We start from the raw sequence: 20,530 nt of genomic DNA on the forward strand, positions 1-20,530 counted from the left end.
CTACAATTTCGAAAGGTTGATCTCAAGCGTCGTCTTGTGAAAAACCCGATTAACTCTATCGGTGTAGAGCGTTAATCTCTTTGTTAGACTATCGGTGTAGTTTAACATTGCCTATCCCCATTGTTATTGTCATAGGTCTAACAATAGCAAATATCCCATTGGTTCGATTTATTTACATAAATCGAAACAAATATCCTTACAAATCAGATTGGGTCGTACCTAGTACGTTCGGATCTTGTTTGTTCTTTCTTTGTTTCCGCTGCACTCATACGAGTTTTATTCTCCCGAGTAAAAATTCGTATCATAAGTGGTATCAGAGCTTCGGCTCTTGATCACCCCAAAAAATTCAAGACGGTCCTGAGGAGGTCCCAATCAATTAGTAGTTGAATATCCAACGCGATTGGTATTCAAAGGTTAAACTCAGCGAGGTAGTTGAGGTTTAATCGATTGGATCTTGAAGGTACGAATTGAACCAAAAAAAAAAAAAAACACAAAAATTACTGTTCACGGGGTAATATTCATCCGAAAAAAAAAAAAAAAAAAAAAAAAAAAATGTTAGGTGTATTCTCGTTTGAAGGCATCTATGAACAAAATGTTAAGTTTGATCCAAGATTACCTCCTATCTTTGACGAGTATGGTGATGGGGAAGGAGTGATTTCTGGTTTCAAAGCACCGTGTGATTCGTTTAGTTGTAGGTATGAGTTCGATCTAAATCCCAAGGTCTACAAGAGCAAAATTGGGTCTATTAAATTTCAAGATCAATCCGATTCTTATTTGGTTGATTTTGAAATAGAAAAGGATGCTGCAACTATGAAGGATTCCTCTTGTTTGCATTATTTGTTCAAGGATGAGATTTATAGTAAGCTATCAAGACTTGTGCATGGAGGGAGGAGGAGTGGAAGGCACAAAATGGTGTTTGGTATTCTTTTTGTTTGTGTGCATGAAGTGTTCATATTTGATCCCGGAGGAGTTCGATTACATGAATTGAGGACAATTCCTTTCCAAGGGGGAGGGGATGATGCGATTAAAGTCGAAGGCTCGTTTCGTTTGCTTATTGTCATGCATTGGATCCGTCTAAAGGAGTAGTTATTCCAAGGCCTTCAAGATACAAATTTCTTCGGGTATTAATGCCTCATTTAGTTGGGTGTTTATTACCATTCATTTGTAGTTTTAATTCTGCATTTAGAGGGCCTTAATTTGTCCAAAGATTAATGGTCTTAATTAGCTATTAAGTCTAGTTTTAAATGCTAAATTGGCATCCTATGTAAGCTAGTATTAGCATCCTAAATGGCTATATAAGCCATGTATTGTTGAAGGATTTAATCATCAATCAAGTTAAGAATTTCAAACAAAACCATTGTTGTTATTTGAGTATTTTCAAGTAAAACATAGAAGTTGTGTCTACAATTTCGAAAGGTTGATCTCAAGCGTCGTCTTGTGAAAAACCCGATTAACTCTATCGGTGTAGAGCGTTAATCTCTTTGTTAGACTATCGGTGTAGTTTAACATTGTCTATCCCATTGTTATTGTTATAGGTCTAACAATAGCAAATATCCCATTGGTTCGATTTATTCACATAATTCGAAACAAATATCCTTACAAATCAGATCGGGTCGTACCTAGTACGTTCGGATCTTGTTTGTTCTTTCTTTGTTTCCGCTGCACTCATACGAGTTTTATCCTCTCGAGTAAAATTCGTATCAACGAGCCAAAGGAAATAAATTCGCTAGCAAAAGTCGGAAATGTATCTTCTTAGGCTATCCGTCTGGACAAAAGGGCTGGTATCTTTATGACATGGACCGCGGTGATTACTTTGTGTCTCGCGATGTCGTCTTCTATGAAACTCACTTTCCGTATTTGGACCCCTCGGGTGCCCCTCCTCCTTCTTTGGACGACGAGTTTCACAATACAAGTCCTACAGACTCACAACCTGTCATATCTCCTGCCTCGTCTGAACAAGGACCTGAACCAGGCCCTGAACCGGGCCCCTCCACTCCCGCCACTGATTCGGCAACATCCCCTACTCCGGTACCTCCTCAGATGGGGCGCGGGCATCGTACCAAAATTCCCAATTCCAATCTTCGTGATTTTGTCCTTGAGAAAACTTTACACGGTAATAGTCCATCCACTGCTTCCCATATCGCCGTGCCATCACCCTCCTCAGGTAACCCTTACCCTCTTGTTAATTATGTTAATAGCAATAAATTTACTAAGGAATATCGTCACTTCTTGGCTGCTATTATGGCTCATAAAGAGCCACGCTCTTTCAAAGAAGCTGTTCAGGATGAAGGTTGGCGTCAAGCCATGGATGCCGAAATGAAAGCCCTTCATGATAATGGGACATGGACATTAGTTCCGCTTCCGGATGGTAAACATGCTCTGGGTAGTAAATGGTTATATAAAATAAAATACAAGTCTGATGGTTCCATAGAACGCTTGAAAGCACGATTAGTTATATTCGGAAACCATCAAACTCACGGTATTGACTACGAAGAAACATTTGCCCCCGTAGCAAAAATGACAACTGTTCGGACTTTTCTTGCCGTTGCTGCTGCCAAGAAATGGATTCTACATCAAATGGATGTACACAATGCGTTTTTACACGGTGACTTGCATGAAGAAGTTTACATGAAATTGCCGCCTGGCTTTCACTCTGATAAACCAGGTATGGTGTGCCGATTAAAGAAATCATTATATGGTCTCAAACAAGCGCCGCGTTGTTGGTTTGCGAAATTCGGTTCTGCTCTCAAAGATTATGGCTTTCTTCAAAGTAATGCCGACTATTCTCTCTTTACTTATTCTAAAGGCACGGTCCAGGTTAATGTGCTCTTGTACGTTGATGATTTGCTCATCTCCTCTAACGATTCCGCTGCCATTACTATTTTCAAAGACTATCTCCATTCCCGCTTTCACATGAAGGACCTGGGAACTTTGAAATACTTCTTGGGGCTCGAGATTGCACGCAATTCGGATGGTATATTTGTGTGTCAAAGGAAATATACGCTTGATATTGTTACGGAATGCGGTCTTTTGGGTTGTAAACCTGCCCTTACTCCGCTGGAACAAAATCATGCTCTTGGTCGCTCTACACGTCCGCTGCTTGCTGACCCCGAACAATATCGCCGTCTTGTCGGCCGATTGGTTTATCTTGCTGTGACTCTGCCTGATTTGGCTTATACCGTTCACATTTTATCTCAATTTATGCATTCACCACGGGAAGATCAGTGGGAGGCTGCTCTTCGTACAGTCCGTTATTTGAAGGGTACACCGGGTCAAGGAATTCTTTTACGATCTGATGCCTCCTTATCTCTCACTGGTTGGTGTGATTCTGATTACGCGGCCTGCCCTCTCACTCGCCGTTCTCTTACTGGATGGATTGTTTTCCTTGGCATGTCCCCTATTTCCTGGAAGACTAAGAAACAAGTCACCGTGTCTCTTTCTTCCTCCGAGGCTGAATATCGTTCTCTTACGGCTGTTACATGTGAGTTGAAATGGCTCAAAAGCCTCCTATCGTGTTTGGGTGTGACTTCTCCCACGGCTATCCCTCTTTACTGTGATAATCAGTCTGCTCTGCATATTGCTAACAATCCCGTCTTCCATGAACGCACTAAACACATTGAAGTGGATTTACATTTTATTCGTGATGCTATACATGATGGCCTGATTGCTCCATCGCATGTTTCCACTACGGTTCAGCTCGCTGATGTGTTTACTAAAGCTCTTGGCTATCCTCGTTTTTCGTCTCTAGTTGGCAAGCTGGGCATTCTGAATCCGTATGCTCCATCTTGAGGGGGGGTGTTAAGATAAGTTATGGAAATTCCTATGGAAATTCCGATTTGGAAAGTATTTCCTATTTCCGTTTTATATTAGTTTTTATATCTTTCCTTGGGCAATAAGTTCCTTTCGATTGTACTATAAATACCGGCCTTGTGTGCCATGAATAATATAAGTTTGATTTTACCTAAATACGTATATTTTAGCAAACGTCTTCCCCCACATGTTGTCACGCCACAAATTAGTGACAAACATACTCGTTCATACAAAATATACACATTATTCATTCATTAACCATCTCAACTTTTAGACACCATATAATTGTACACGACAATTTATACTTTCCATAATCTACTTTTATGAAGCTTTGACAAATATTCATTTTCAATATTTGTCGCACACACAAACATTTCCAAGATAGTATGTATATTAATTGAAAAACAAAAAACTAACCCCCACATTTGATTCATAAGCCAAATATCAATTTTAGTTTGTCTCATAATCAAAACTAAATAACCAATCCAAATGTGTGAAATATTTTGCTTGATAAACATATTATACACATAACAATATCTTGGACACTCAATCATTCTAGCTACTTGTCAATCAAAATCTTGGAACAATTTTCTTCACATATTCTTGAAATCAATTATCAAGACTAATATTACCAAGATTATAGACACCCGTACCAAATAAAGCAGTAGCTGAGAAACATACAAACGATTAAGGCATATATAATTGACCAAACCTTTATATTTATCATCATAAACATCTATAAAGGAAATTCACGGGAACATACCTTAATCACAAGAATTAATTGAGCAATAAAATTATAGATAATACCATTCTTCTATGAATTTTCATAAACTTTCCAGAACACTACCAAGACATTGCTGCCCATTTTAAGGATAGACGATGGCCGAATCTGCTCAAGGCGTCAGCTACAAAGTTGTAGCCCTTCTTCTTAGCTTTCCAACGCCATCTTACACGCCTCAAACAAAGCTCTAGAGACCGAGTTATGGCCAAAATACCAAACTGTTGTCTAACCTTCCGCGGCCTGATTCTTATACACGAAGAACAATATTTTTGGCCAATAGAAATAATTCCAATCACAAAAATAATGAACACAACAACAATAATAGCGATAAAATTTTGTTTCTCAATTGTTGGAAATATAGTATCACTATAGGGGCGAAGATATAATTAGAGAATATTTGTTGTTGTGTCGTGGTATGGAGGCCACTGAATGAGAAACGAAATCGCCTCGACTACGGTACAAATCGATATAGACGTCGTGTCACACAACACTCCTAAAAGTTGTGTACTCAACCATTAGGAGTTGGAATTCATATGGTATGCTCAAAATTATCATAGAGAAATAATAGAGATATATGGAAGATTGTTTTTCAAATGACTACATACTTCTCATATTTATAGTGATTAATTAGCACTATAAAGAGGCATAACCACTACCATAAACATGGAGTTAATGGGGTTATAAACATGCATTTAGTGGAGAGAGTGGAGAGATTCTCTTACGAGGTAATAGAAGGCTTCTCTACAATCTTATCTATATTAATACAAAAAACAATACTCAATCCTCAGCGCGCCACGTCACTAATGCTTTTTTTTTTTTTTGGAAATTCATGTTATGGTGGGACCCTACACTGTGCAATGTATTTATTTTTTCAGATTTCCGTCTTTTCAAACATGCGATAAATTCCGTCTTGCAACAAATTCTATGAAAAAATTTTATGAATTAATATTATGAAATAATTTTATACATTCCGTGTAAATAAAATTAATAACATATACGCAGAATGAATTACAAATGGGAGTAAATAAAATTGAATTACATAATTTTTAAAATAAAATTAAATAATAATAAAATTACATAATTACGAGAAGGAATTACATTTATATACATGATAGAACATAAAACGCAAATGAATTACATACATAATTTTTTAAAACTACATGCTACAATAATTTTTGTTTAAAAAATAAATCTTGACGGAGTATTTACTTGGAGTATAAAATATTCATGTATTTTGGTTGATATTATTGTACCATGCAGCAGCAACATCACAACATAATTTTTTAAAATTACATGGTACAAAAATGTTTGTTTAAAAAATCAATCATGACGGAGTATTTACTTGGAATATAAAACTCGCCAACTTAACTATCACCACACAGACACCGAAAAAATGGTAGGCGACAATGATAGGCAACCGAGTTAATTTAGTCTTCAACTAGCATTTAAAGCAAATTTTAATTTTTTTTTACTCTAAAAAAACAAATAAATTTTAATTTAATTTACAAGTCATTATGCACTACTAATGTAGTGTATCATGAAATTTTTCAATTTTTAGAATAACTTGCATATGTTAAACTTGATTATTATATTATATTTCTTTTATCTGGATGTAAAATTTTTTATGTATGTAATTTTTATTTATAAGAGTAGATTACGTTATTTCCTCATAAACCAGTGCATGTCAATACGTGTTTGTAACAAATTTAAACATTAATTATGTAGATCGTTGATTTAGACCAACTAAATAAGTACAATAGAAATGCAAAAACAAATATACATCCAAAAACATTAATATCGGCCCAAATACATACCCGTGCAATTTTGCACGGGTTTAAAACTAATGTAATGTATTTAGACAACATTACTAGCCTTTTGCATTACTTTCAACTAAGCGGTTACTAAGCAATTGTTGTTGTTGAATGAAACTCACACTATTGTCGATTATGAACGCTTGTTTTACACTCCAAAAAAAGTAAGCAATTTAAGCAACGTTTGACAATGTTTTGACCTGAGACGTTACAGACTTACAGCAGAAGACGTAACGTAAGTCACACGAACACAAGTCAAGTAGACAATATATAGAGTACACTACCTTTTTTTTTTTTTTTTTTTTTTTTTTTTTTTTTTTTTTTTTTTTAAGAAGGAATATAGAGTACACTACTTAAATAGCAATGTCTCTCAAACTTTCCGCCATTTTTGCAACACCTTCACCTCACCAAAACCCCAACTACAAAACTCCGCAAAATCTCGCAAACTTTCCCTCTCCTACTCTTCGCCGCGGCAACGGCGACGGCGATGTCCTCGCAAAGTTCTCCAACTGTTCGTCCCGTTACGATTCCATTTTCTGATATTCGAGTAATTCATCAATTTCTTTGATTATTTTTTATGTTTTTGTTGTTTATTTATGATGAAATTTAATCGTGTTTATTGTGATGATGAATTGAAGGATAAAAGTGCGGATTTATCAGCGTTGATTGAAGAAGGCTTCGGACCTAACGGTTTGGGAATTATCTCGATTTCTGGCGTAATTTTTCGCATTATTACCTTGTTCTTATGATCATGTTCTTTTTGAGTTTATTTTCTTTGTTTGTATACTGATTACTTTAATTTCTGCTGGAATTGAGTTAGTATATGTTGTGAAATTAGATTTTCGATTCGACTGAACTAATTTGATTGGTTACGATTTGGTAATTAGATTAATAGACTACACAGTCGGAGTTAGGATTCAATGTTTGACGGAGCACATATGTTAAAGTTTCAAATATATTCCCTATGTCCACCCATAGTCTGTATATGAAGTGATAATTTTGAGTTATAGTTTTGACGGAGCACATATGTTAAAGTTTCCATCATAAAATCGAGGATATAGGGTAGAATTGAAAAAAACATAGGTGTATGACTGTATGGTGTAACCCCTAGAAAATCAAAAAAAAGAAGAAGAAAAAAAAAAAAAAAAAAAAGGGTCGATCAACTTTGATTTTACGTGAGCCATTGTTGGTTTGTGAGGAAGCCATTGGACCAAGATTCGGCAACACTCGTTCACTAGTCTCCAACCCAAAATAACAACCACACTCAATTCCTCAAATCAACCCTAATTCTCAACAGCTAGGCTTGCTATAAACGGATATATCCGTTTAGCTAAAAACCCGTAGAAAGTGGTAATATTTTTGGCCCCAACCATTTCACCTGTTACTTGTTCTATTAGGAATGTGGTATTGTATTTGACCCGTTTTTAGTTATAGACGGATATGTGCCGTTTATAATAAGATTTTGTGAATTCCCAAACAACCCAACACATCTCCTTCTCCTCGATCAAGCCTAGTTTCTCAGTTTCGTATTTCTTCTATCAAGGTAATATCATCTCTTTCATTCTTATTGTTTGTTTTCCCTTTTATTTTGGTTATACTTCCTTCTGCACTTGTTTAATTTTCAATTAAATTTTTTAATTTAGGATATTGTAAAGCTTGTCAAACTTGTTTAATAATTTAGGATATTGTAAAGCTTGTCAAACTTGTTTAATAATTTGGTTTTGTAATATTGTAAAGCTTGTCAAACTTGTTTAATAATTAGATCATAATTAAAATTATTCAAACTGACGAATCATTTTTTAATTTAGGATATTATCAGTAGGTAGATTATGATATACAGATTTTGAGCTCAAGTGTGAAGGTTACGAGTTTATTGTAAAGTTTCTGAACTCGTTTGCATATTTATTGACCTTAACATAATGTGCTCAATTGAATTTAGATAATTTGTAATGATAGCGATAATGTTAACCAATGAAGTATTAATTCATGCGGCTGGACACCTCAAGCATCTTAGTTGTTGTTCCTTTTATATATAATAAGGAAGGATTGAAGGATTGATACTGAGTAAAAAAAATGTGACAGGTTATCTATGCCTAGGACCGCAAAGTCAATAGAGACGACGATGCCTAGAAAAGAGCAAAGTGCTTTGATGCCTAGAAAGGGGCCAGGGGAGACGATGCTCCTAAAGCCATGTGACACGATTCTTAAAAATTCATCGAGGAAGAGGCGTGTAAAATCAAGGGAGGTGAAGGAGGAGGTTGATAAGGCGGAAAGAATGCTCTTAAAGCCATGTGACACGATTCCTAAAAAGTCTTCGAAGAAGAGCCGTGTAAAATCAAGGGAGGTGAATAAGTTGGAAAGAATGCTCCTAAAGCCATGTGACACGATTCCTAAAAATTCATCGAAGAAGAGGCGTGTAAAATCAAGGGAAGCGGAGGAGGGGGTGGATAAGGTGGAAAGAATGCTCCTAAAGTCATGTGACATGACTCCTAAAAATTCATCGAAGAAGAGGCGTGTAAAATCAAGGGAGGTGGAGGTGGAGGAGGACATGGATAAGGTGGAAAGAATGCTCCTAAAGTCATGTGACATGACTCCTAAAAATTCATCGAAGAAGAGGCGTGTAAAATCAAGGGAGGTGGAGGAGGAGTTGGAGGTGGAGGAGGACATGGATAAGGTGGAAAAAATGCTCCTAAAGCTATGTGATCCGATTCCTGAAAATTCATCGAAAAAGACGCTTGTAAAATCAAAGGAGGTGGAGGAGGACTTGGATAAGGTCGAAAGAGAGGAGGTTTCTCCAATTAAAATTGAGGTAGGGGAGCATGTTGATTTGAAGGCCTTGCTATCCAGCAAAATTCGTAGCTTTCTAGTGTCCCCCAAAGATGATGAGAAAGTTCCTGTTTCTAGTCTTGACGGCAAATACGTTCTTGTCTGCTGTTTCTTCGTGCCTCATGATAAAGACGAACCTACACACCCTGTTTGCCGATCCATTGAAGCGTTATACTCTGAACTATCTCTTCAAGGGATAGCTGACAATGTTAAGTTGGTCGTGGTTGTCAAGATGGCCCCTGATTCTGGTATTTCTGATTTTGACAGATTTTTTTCTAAGTTATCAGTCGACTGCCTTGCCATACCTTTCTTCGATTTTGAGTCCCGCGACAATGTATGTGAGTCTCTTGACCTGTGCACCCTGGAGTGTCTACGGACTGTGCCCTGTCTTGCTGTACATCCAGACGGCAAGGTTCTGCAGCTCTGCCCTTTTTTCCTTAACGATTATGGAGCTCGATCTTTTCCGTTTACCCAAGAGCACTTTGAGAGTATCAACCTAGAGGACGAGATAATCAAGCTTAGGCTTCGTTCCATCGACTCTCCTATATTCCTTGGGGAATTACTCCAATGCGATTCTCTGTCACAAATTGGTGACGAGAACAAGTCTATTCCAACGTCTGACCTCGATGGTGTGCCTGTTGGATTATACCTTTGTTATGATGGTTTTAAGGAAGGGTTCATGCCTGATCTTCAGGATATCTATCAGAAATGTCTAGATAAAGGCCGTAAGTTTGAGATCGTTCTTGTCCCTCTCCCCTTTGAACGTCATTATAATCCCAAGTCCTTTTGTAAACGCGTTAGACGATATGCCTTGAAAGATTCCAGAAGCTCATCTTGGTGGACATTTCCCTTCAACGACAAGATATGTCGTACCCTTTGGCGCATCTTCCATTGTTATACGGAAGACCAATTAATCATTTTGCCACATGCTGGTCGTGTTGGGGATCTCTGGGGAAGACATGTTGCATCCTTCTACGGGATTGATGCATATCCCTTTACAAGGGACGTTATCGTTGAAAGGAAGGTGAGGGAGCTTAGATCAGTCACCCTGGGACAATTGCTTGGAGACACATTCATGTCTGATTTTCACAAGAAGAATGTCCTCTTTTTCTTTGACCGCGCCACATGTTTTTCCGTGTATAAATCCTTGTACAGGAGATTGAATGAGTTTCAGCGTGAGCTTCAAGTAAAATATCCGGACGTGAAAGTGGTTTTTGTTCCTTTTGAGCCTATTTTAAGTTCCTCAAAAAGGAAATTGTCCAAGATGGGGTGGCATTTATTACCCCCAGAAGTGTGCGAGTCTGTTATCAAACATATATTTATGGCGGAAGCTTATCCGGATGAGGGTGTTTGTTCAACCCTAGCAACATTTGATAAAGACGGAATGATTCTCTCTCGACCTGTTTGTGGTCGTCTACCTGAAAAGTCCACTTCCATTGCCTCCTTATTTGATGACACATTGGGAGCAGATATTCTTAAGAGGATGAAGAATTACATGCATTAGCAGGCGGTCCGTCTTTCTGGCTTTATTCAATTGCTTGCCCTGCTAGCTGTTGTCATTTGGGCGTATACTTGTCAAGCTCTCTTAAATGGTGTCAACCCGTGCATTGAGCAAGACTAACTAGATTTTCTGCATCTTTTCTTATTTGAAGAAATGGAGAATAAGTTATCATCCCGTTCCCGTTGTTATTTAAATTATGTCTGTAGCTGGGTAGTTTAAGGCTCTGGATGTTATTTAAATTAATTATGTGTCTCTAGTTTAAGTCCATTGTTATGTAAATTAGAATTAGACTTGAAAATGCCATCTGCAGGCGGTGATGTGAAGCATATCGTTGTCCATAACACATTGCCGGATGTGATCAAGGTCTTGTGTGATTTCAGTTCAAGTTTTATATGCTGAGTGATGTCGGTATGACATCGTGACAGAGGTAATGGGGCTTCTGTACCTAATAATTATGTCTCTGGCTGGGTAGTTTAAGGCTCTGGATGTTATTTAAATTAATTATGTGTGTCTAGTTTAAGTCCCTTGTTATGTAAATTATGTTTGTAGCTTGGCGTTTACTCTCATTCCCAGCAAGTCATCGGTGATGTCTTTCTGCCGCTGTGGAGTGTGGCAAAATGTTCATTTAGTTGGATTTCTCAAGCTTAAGTCCTTAAGTCCACGTCCCTTATAATTTCTCAACCAGGAATTAAGACTTTTTCAAACAAAATTTTTGAAGTAGTTAATATTGCATCACTGATGTGACATATGTGGTAGATGTCAACTAGCTTAGTTGGTAAAGTCATGAGAAGCGGTGCTCATGATTCAGATTTAAATTACATCAACTTAAAAATCGGCCTTGTAGCCCGTGGGCTGTGGCTTCCTTTAGAAAAAAAAAGGTGGCCGATGTTGCTCTTATGCTCTAAGTCGAACATAGTGACAATATACGGAGTAGCTGTTTTAGCATTTACTACAACTTTTATGTTACAACTTTACAAGGGACGTGGACTTAAAGGACTTAATTCCTGGTTATGAAATTAGAATTAGACTATAAATGGAATACCGAAGAGGTAACGCTAATTTGTGTTTGAAGTTTGGGATTATATATGTGCAAAGTACGTAGTCTTTGTTACAGTGTAACTTCAATGTTGTCATCTTCTCTAAGACTGACTAGAATTTGAATCGTCAGAAGACGTGCATTTATTTAATTTTATTCGATGGATCAAGAATCTCATAAATGTGATCGAAAAAATTGTAGAAATGTAAGAAGAAATGCAGATATTTAGGGAGAGTATTTGCAAAGATGATTTTCTGATTTTCGATAATCTAATAATGTATGAGGACTAGTGTCACTACTCACACGGTATGTAGATCTGCTTATTAGTTTATAAGAGAAACTCTCAAACAGTCCACAACATAAGTTGAATTGTTGAATTGGGAGCTTCATGCTCATTGTTTGATTGAGACCTGGGAGAATCAGAGAATGATAAAAGCTGTGAATTTTACGAGTATATTGTAAAAAAGAGGTAGATTTCTTGGTTACACAACGTAAACCAGAGGAATCGTTGTGGGATGAATTTGAAGGCAAGACTTGGCTGGTAAAAGCGAAGATATGGACATACAGTATAAAAACTTTATTGACCAGTAGTTCATCTCGTGTTGCATCGCACAATTTTTTTTCACTACTGAGTATCTGGACATGGTCGGTATGACATCGTGACAGAGGTAATGGGTGGTCTGTAATTATATGAAATATTTCGATATTAAGTTTTCTACCAACAAAAGACCAATTCACTAAAGAAAACTCATTACAAAGAATATAGATAACTAGAGCTAAATGAAAATCGCGACCGTACTTCCATCTTTTAGCCATCAATTAAGCTCTTGTAGTCGCTTTCGATTACCATCTTCAAACCATACAAATGTTTGGAGCCTAATTTTGATTGTTTTTACTACAATAAAAAAGTCACTATTTGACTCACATAACCATCATAATGATACATGTTCTCAGCAGGTTGCATGTACTCATTTACAAATAAAACAATCTAATATAGATAAATGTTATTTTAACACCCATTCACCAAAAGTCTAGGATAAAACGAGATTCCTACTAACTCTTGGGTTAATGTCCATAAGTCACAAATTCTCATCTCGAATTTGTCTGGCAAACTCGGATGACCTCTGATAAAACAGTTGTTATTTCGCATTGCAAACCTTGGAGCTTCATGTCCTGTTATAAAAAAAAATTACAGAAGTATATATATTAGTGAATGTACGTAGGTAATTATTGTGTTACTCCGACACATTGTAGAATAATGAAAACAACAAAAACTAAACCTCAACTTTGACGTTCCACAAATAAACCACCCGCAAACAGATCAAAGTGTTTCCCGATATGAGTTACATGGGCTGTAACCCTACATTGTTTTAGGATAAATTATTTAATACGGAGTATCATCTTATTTGTGTAGCAAAGGTGGTTGAATGTGAATATTTAACACTTTATTGTTACCGCGAGAGATCAAATCTTATGAACATTAAAACAAATACTAAATAAATTTTAGGATTTTATTGTTGGAATAGATTTTACGGATAAAATCATCATTCATTTCTTCAACGTTTATAATTCTCACTATAATCTTTCAAAACAATGTCAATCATTCAATCTACTTTGAATTATATTCCACAAATAAAAATATAGAAATTTCTATTTAAAAAAATTCTTTTAGGTTGAATTAATTACGTACCTAAAAAAATTGAAGACAATAATAATAATAAAAATAATCATGATAAAACACTAATAAACATAGCACTATTCGTGGCATAATACTAATAATTCGTGGCAATATAGTATTGATTAACAAAAACTTTTTTTCTTACGAGCCCTTTTTGTCATCAGGGCTTAATACGACCACAAATCTGGGCTTATATGGCAACATCAACGTAACAACATAGTTAACCCCGTGAAATCCACGCGTAATAGAACTAGTTAATTAAAATACCTCAATTGGAGGGATAAAAAGGGAAGTTGTTGACGGAAAATGACCAATAAAACGAAGTAGGTGGGGTTATGGTCACACTCTAAGGTGAGACTTGAGACTTCAGAGCGACTCGGAGGGGAAGGTGAAAGAGATGAAACTATGGATTGAGTGGTCACAATTTACAGCGAGTGACCTAAGTGGTGAAATTGGAGATGCATTAACTCATGCCACACGAATTACTGTAATAATAATGGTAAAATGTTTGTCAAATGGAATTTAAATTTAATTCGTTTTAATCTCAAGACATATATTCTCTGAGAGACTTTATATAAATTTCAATATGATGTTTTTTGTCCGAGTATAAATTAGTAGCAAACTATATTATACTTCTTTCGTCCCCGATAATTTGTTTACCTTTGATTTTAACATAAATATGAAGGAAAGAGGAGGAAGTGGACCAAATTAAGTCTGTAGGATCAAGTTACTCATCAAAGACGTCCCTAAAATATAAAGTTAAATAATTAACTGATACACTCTAAAATAGAATGATAAACAATTAACCGGAACGGAGGGAGAATCAGTAACCCCATAAATTTACATTATAACTACAATAATTAATACTAGTAATAATTAATAAAACTAGTTTTTGTGCCCGTGCATTGCACAGGCTAGTGGAAAATTTTGAATTTTTAGAATAAGAGTTATTATTTTTATTGTCATTTTGGTGTGTTCTAAAAAACTTGACCCTATTTTTATCAGGTAAAGAACGAAAAGGTGGACATCTAATTCTATTTCTTATTACTTAACATATTCTAGTTATAAGAGTAATAAATTAAGGTAAACATGTAAAATCTCTAATGAATGGATAGTAATTATTTTATCTATGAATTTTACATATTGTCTTTAGTTAATTAGAGACGATATGAAAAATACGTAGAAAGCGCTATGTTAAAATACAGCTTATTTTATCTTACTAATTAGGCTAAAATTACAGGTTTATTTTCTAAAATGCAATGAAGTTTGTTAAACTTCTTTGACAAATACATTTAGAATTTTTCGCAATTCATCAGCTTTGAGACATTTTCGTTGTGAATTTGATAGATTTCCAACGTTTTGGCAACAAGGACTCAAAACCAACTAATTCTATTCCTTATTACTTAACATATTCTAGTTATAAGAGTAATAAATGAATGTAAACATGTAAAATCTCTAAATGAATGGATAGTAATTATTTTATCTATGAATTTTACATATTATCTTTAGTTAATTAGAGACATATGAAAAATACGTAGAAAGCGCTATGTTAAAATACATCTTATTTTATCTTACTAATTAGGCTAAAATTACAGGTTTATTTTCTCAAATGCAATGAAATTTGTTAAACTTCTTTGACAAATATATTTATAATTTTTCGCAATTCGTCAGCTTTGAGACATTTTCGTTGTGAATTTGATGGATTTCCAACGTTTTGGCAACAAGGACTCAAAACTAACTAATTGTGACGAGAACAATGAAAGTAACCAAGGGTATGACTTGAGCTAGATCACTATCCAGGCTCAAGACTCGGAATCTCGTTCAAGATCACTAAGCATGAACTAAATTCCTCCTCAAACACTAAGTAATGAGGGGTTTTCCGCACTAAGCAAGAAGAAAGCAAGTAGAAAACTCAGTTTTCAAACTCATCATTTTTAATCTTAAACTCAATATGCTTTCTTACATTAGGGTTGCTTGGTTTATATGGACCAAGCAAACAAATCCTAGCCATCTATTCTAACATAGCATCTAAGGGCTCACAATAGTCTTCTAAAAAGACAATAAAAACGGCTGGAAAGCCTTCACACAAACTGAAATGCATAAAGTAAAAGCATAAAGAAATGAGCTACTAGTACAACCATTCTTTGTTTGCTAGCTTTGGCTTATTTAATTAAAATATGGACTCCTTGGGCAGCTTGGAGACCGTGTGGTAAGGTGTAAGAGCCTCAAGAAGATTTCATAAAGCTTACTTGATCAAAAGAGGAAGGTTGAAAGCGATGTTATTTAGCACATACTCCAAAACTGGATCCCCTTGCGGTACCTTTGCAATGATTCTTCAATTAATGTCTGATTGGTAACTCTTGGAGATAAAAGTTCCTAGACAAAAACGTCCCAAATTCACCCAAGATGTGAAATAGGATGGTTGGAACCATGGCTTCTTAGACGAATTTGGAGTTAGACCTCAAATTGTGACGAGGTCCAAAACCGGGTGAATTTGAAGCTTTCTCGGGCTGTTTCTCTTCAATCTCCCCTTCTTGAAAATGATTTGCCCTCAAATCCTCGGCATTGCCATCTTCAATCTCTTCATAGTAAGGACTCAAGTTACCACCATCAATTGTGACATGGACTCCCAAGAGGTTAACCTTGTACTTGTTGGACTTAATTTGCTTAACGATCTCGAATGAACCATCATCATTTGCCATGAACTGTTTCATATAACTTATTAACTCACTGGTGATTCAAATAATATATCTATAGTCTATTTTGTACCCACTTTTTTTTATAAACTTTTTTTTCTAATTATTTGTGTCATTTGCTATATATCACATACATGTCACCAACATGTTATATACTCTTGTCTCAACTTTTTTTTATGGGAATAAAAGGCAGCGAATAAAAGTAAAAATAGTTTATTTTCCAAATGACATTATCAATAGAGATTTAAACATATATGATTTAAACAACCATTTGAACTCGTCAGAACTCTTAGCTCCCTTTCTTAATTCATGAAAAAAGAAAATATACACAAATCAATACAACAAAAAAAGCATTTCTCGAAGAAATATTGTGAGTGCTAGAAGAACATATTTGATGGAAAACAGAAAAACTGATTTAAAGGCTTGAAAACGTTGAAAATTCTAACAACGAATTCGAGAATAAACATTGGTTTCCAACCAATAACCATGCAAAATATTTCCTCTACATTGACACTATTAAAAGGTCAAATTAACATCCTTGCATCATACTTCAACAATTCCATTAAGATATTTGATTTAATTATTACATGTTTGACAAAATACAAATGGAAGAGAAATATTACACGAAAAATTAATTGAGTGAAAGAGTGAAAGAAAATCTAGTACAATTTACAAAATTGACAATTAATATTTCAAGATTAGAATATATTATGTACCACATATAAGAGATTCATACTACCATTTAAATTTGCATACACACCATAATAAAAGGGGAAAACCAACAAATATTCAAACCAAAAGAGAAGTGTAAAGAAAATTCATAACCATTATTATCCAAATGCAATGTTGTTGATACATGAGTATGCACGTCATCCTCCTACAATTTCAATACGAACACAAAAAAATAAGTAAACAATAGATTCTAACTATTAATTCAAAACATAATAAAGATAAAAAGCGAAGTAGTTCATTTAGTTATCTTTCTATACTGCCAACTTTTTGAATACAAATGAAAATTAGGATTATTGTGATAGTTATATAAGAACATTTTTCAATTAATTCTCGCATTAATTTCAAACAATTTATTTGAGGTAAGAAAAAAGATTTTGTAAATATAAAGGAAGATTAAAAATTATGATAACATGAATACAAAGAATAATAATGGTGATGAAAAACAAAAAGGTCATCCTATTAAATAAAATAAATATAGGTTAAATAAATGTGATAATAATAAGTTTGTATTGATTTGTTTTGCTTGCAACTAATATTTTTTTTAATATTTGGTTGTACTTATAAGTATGTCACATATGGCATTTCGAGATGACTTTTTAATGGCACATTAATTTTTGTACCCGTAAGAATCACGATATATTAATTGTGCTGCTATTAAAGTACTTGAAGATGTTATATGAAAATAAATAAATTAAAAGACATTATTTTTTAAACTCTCTCTATGTATCCAACCCATTTAAATTGAGAACTATATAGCAAAAGAAGAAGGGATAAAATTTATAAATAACGACAATATAAGAGTGATGTAATATATATTTTTTTATCCTATAACTTATCAAACAATAAAAACCCACAATTTACAATTTAGTATTTGATTTGATAACTATTTTTTAGTTTTCTTTAATTTAAATTGTCAAAATTTAATGTTTGTTGTGTTCTAGTGTTTAACGCAATAAATAGATTTAACTTTTTATTTTTTTAAATAGTGGATGATGATGTGGCTTGATGAAATACTAAAGAATAAGGGAATGCTGAAATGTTAATGCTTTAATTTGTCTTTTTATAATATTTATAGATAGATAGATTGTAATACTACAGTTTTATGAGTCTCTGGGTATTCTATCGAGTGGGGCTTACTCTGTCGAGTAAGTATGTTCGGAATACGAAACAGTAGTCTGCCTGTAGCGTACTCGATCGAGTAGCCTTGGCACTCGATCGAGTAAGTGGCACTCGATCGAGTCTGAGACTTACTAGATCGAGTAAGTCGGTTATTGAGTAATGTTTGAAAGGGTTTTGTTAAAAATGCGAATTAATATATATAATACTCCGTTATCTTTCCTAAACACTTTTCATAAACCTAATTCACAAAAGAGAGATTGCAAACTACGTTGTTCAATTAATTCGCATTATTGGCAAATCCCGGAGCTAGAGAAGTCGGATTTCGTTGTTCTTTGTATCACTGTGATCTTTGCGTCAAGGGTAAGTTCTACGTACCGTTTTTATAGTATTTGGTTGAGTTTGGTTAAACCCTAATTTGGGGATCTGGGGTTTTTATGGTTATATTGTTGTGGTAGTGATTGTATGATTATGTGTATAGGAGGAGGGTTCGTAGAAGAAAGGTTTTGAGACAGCTGCTAGATCGTCTGCTTTTGTGTTTGCATTCCAGGTAGGGTTTCCCTACTCAGTATTAGTTACATGATTGTGTGGTGATTGTTGTTGTGACGATTGATTAAGTATATTGTTGGTTGTGTTGGATAGTTGTTGATTTCATATTGTTGATTGGATTGTATCTGTTTGTGATCTTCGGGGTGCGTCCCTGGCTGAGTGGAGTCACTTGCGGGAGTGGCTTCACGCCCTTGATTCGCCTTATGTGGAACCCGCCACAGAAGGGATGTGCACATTAATGAACATGGGTTTATCGCTCGATGGAGATGAGCGGAGCTTAAGTGGGAACGGCTGCGGTCCCCCACTTGCGGTGTGGAGTATCTGTTGCGATGGGTACTGTGGCAGGACTACACACTTTAGTGTGTAGTCAGTGATGTGGAGATTGATTGTGGAGGTTGGGATTGATGTGACGATTGAGCTGTTCGATGTATATCTTATTGTGATTGTGTTGTGTGATTAGTACTGACCCCGTTGTTTGTTTTGTAAAACTGTGGTGATCCATTCGGGGATGGTGAGCAGGTTTGATTAGAGGCATTTGGGCTAGCTGGGATGAGTCACGACGAGCAGTTTAGAGTCTTCCGCTGTCATACTTTAGTTGTTGAGACATTTGGTTTTTGAGAACATGTATGATGTATCGTACTTTTAACAGTTTTGGATTTGGATATGTAATCACTTTAAACCGTATTGCTATTTAAATTATGTTTCTTCATTGTCATTTGATTATCATTGCCTCGGGTAACCGAGATGGTGACGTTTCTATACCTGAGTGGTCCTGGTAAGGCACTTGGAGTATGGAGGTGTCACATAGATACATGTTTGTTGTGTTCTAGCGTTTAATGCAATAAATGAATTTAACTTTTTTTTTTTAAAAAAAAAAATAGTGGATGATGATGTGGCTTGATGAAATACTAAAGAATAAGGGAATGGTGAAATGTTAACGCTTTAGTTTGTCTTTTTATAATATTTATAAATAGATATCTTGTAAGACGACCTCGTACTTAGACAATACTTAGTACACTACTTAGGTTAAGGACTCTTGAGAAGCTTATAAAGTAATACTCCTGATTTTTTAAAACTGTCCATATTTTATTTTTAATTGATCTTTCTTAAAACGAACATATTCGTACTAATAATAGAATGAGTCAAGTAATATCCACTTATACATATCAGACAAATACTTTAATTAATGCCTAGACATTTTACTTTTGTCTTATATTAACCCTCTTATTGAGCTTACTAAGAGGCTAATGACTAAAGTGTTTGTAATAGTCGCTATATATACTTCCCATTTTTTGAAATGAAACATAAGTATGGGGTTTACTATTGTGAATTTGTATAATTCAGACATATTACCTATTTATACTCCATCTATACCATATAAATGGTAACGTGGTAAAAAATGGGGTTTTTAAGAAAAAAAATGTAAAAGAAGGGGTAAAGAGGGAGGAAAATAGGAGGGATATGTAATTGTGGGTTTAATTGTGAGTTGGTAGATGAGGTATGTAGTGACATTTTATGTAAATATCAAATGAGTATAAAGATAATTTGGTAATGTTGTGAGCCAAATAAAGAATGTTACCATTGATGTGATACAACCGTATTAGGTAAGTGTTACCATTGATCTGGTACAGAGGGAGTATTAGTTAAGTTAACTTGTAAAATTAGCAAGGGAAATTGCCATAATTACTCTCGAGTCTCGATAGTACCAGATTCAATTGGAACTAAAAAGTATAGAATAATATCGGTGTGTCAAAATAAATACAGCTAGTCTTGTTATAGACGGATATATCCGTCTATAGCTAAAGACGGGTCAAATAGCTTGAAAGTGGTGACATTTTTGGCCCTCACCAGCCCAGTTGTTGCTTATCCTATTAGGAATGTGGTATTGTATTTGGTCCGTCTTTAGTTATAGACGGATATGTGCCGTCTATAATGAAATTTTGTGAAATAAATACTCCGTATTCGATAGTACCAGATTCAATTGGACCAAGACT

At 35.1% G+C, this 20,530-nt stretch overlaps 1 protein-coding gene across 3 annotated transcripts; it reads left to right on the top strand.

Annotated features, from left to right (window-relative positions):
* Positions 1–6,931: 6,931 nt before the first annotated feature.
* Positions 6,932–11,226, top strand: LOC141597340 (putative nucleoredoxin 1). Of its 3 annotated transcripts, XM_074417766.1 has the most exons (3): positions 6,932–6,949; positions 7,041–7,118; positions 8,485–11,226. In XM_074417766.1, exon 3 carries the CDS (start codon positions 8,492–8,494, stop codon positions 10,730–10,732), a length of 2,241 nt encoding a protein of 746 aa, XP_074273867.1. In that variant the 5' UTR covers positions 6,932–6,949; positions 7,041–7,118; positions 8,485–8,491; the 3' UTR covers positions 10,733–11,226. The 3 variants fall into 3 exon arrangements, with proteins under 3 accessions (XP_074273867.1, XP_074273868.1, XP_074273866.1); XM_074417767.1 differs by lacking the exon at positions 6,932–6,949 and having other exon boundaries at positions 7,041–7,092; XM_074417765.1 differs by lacking the exons at positions 6,932–6,949; positions 7,041–7,118 and adding an exon at positions 7,522–7,945.
* The last annotated feature ends 9,304 nt before the right edge of the window (positions 11,227–20,530 follow it).

This window comes from Silene latifolia, chromosome 8 (genome assembly GCF_048544455.1).
Source record: "Silene latifolia isolate original U9 population chromosome 8, ASM4854445v1, whole genome shotgun sequence".
NCBI classification, from domain to species: Eukaryota; Viridiplantae; Streptophyta; class Magnoliopsida; order Caryophyllales; family Caryophyllaceae; genus Silene; species Silene latifolia.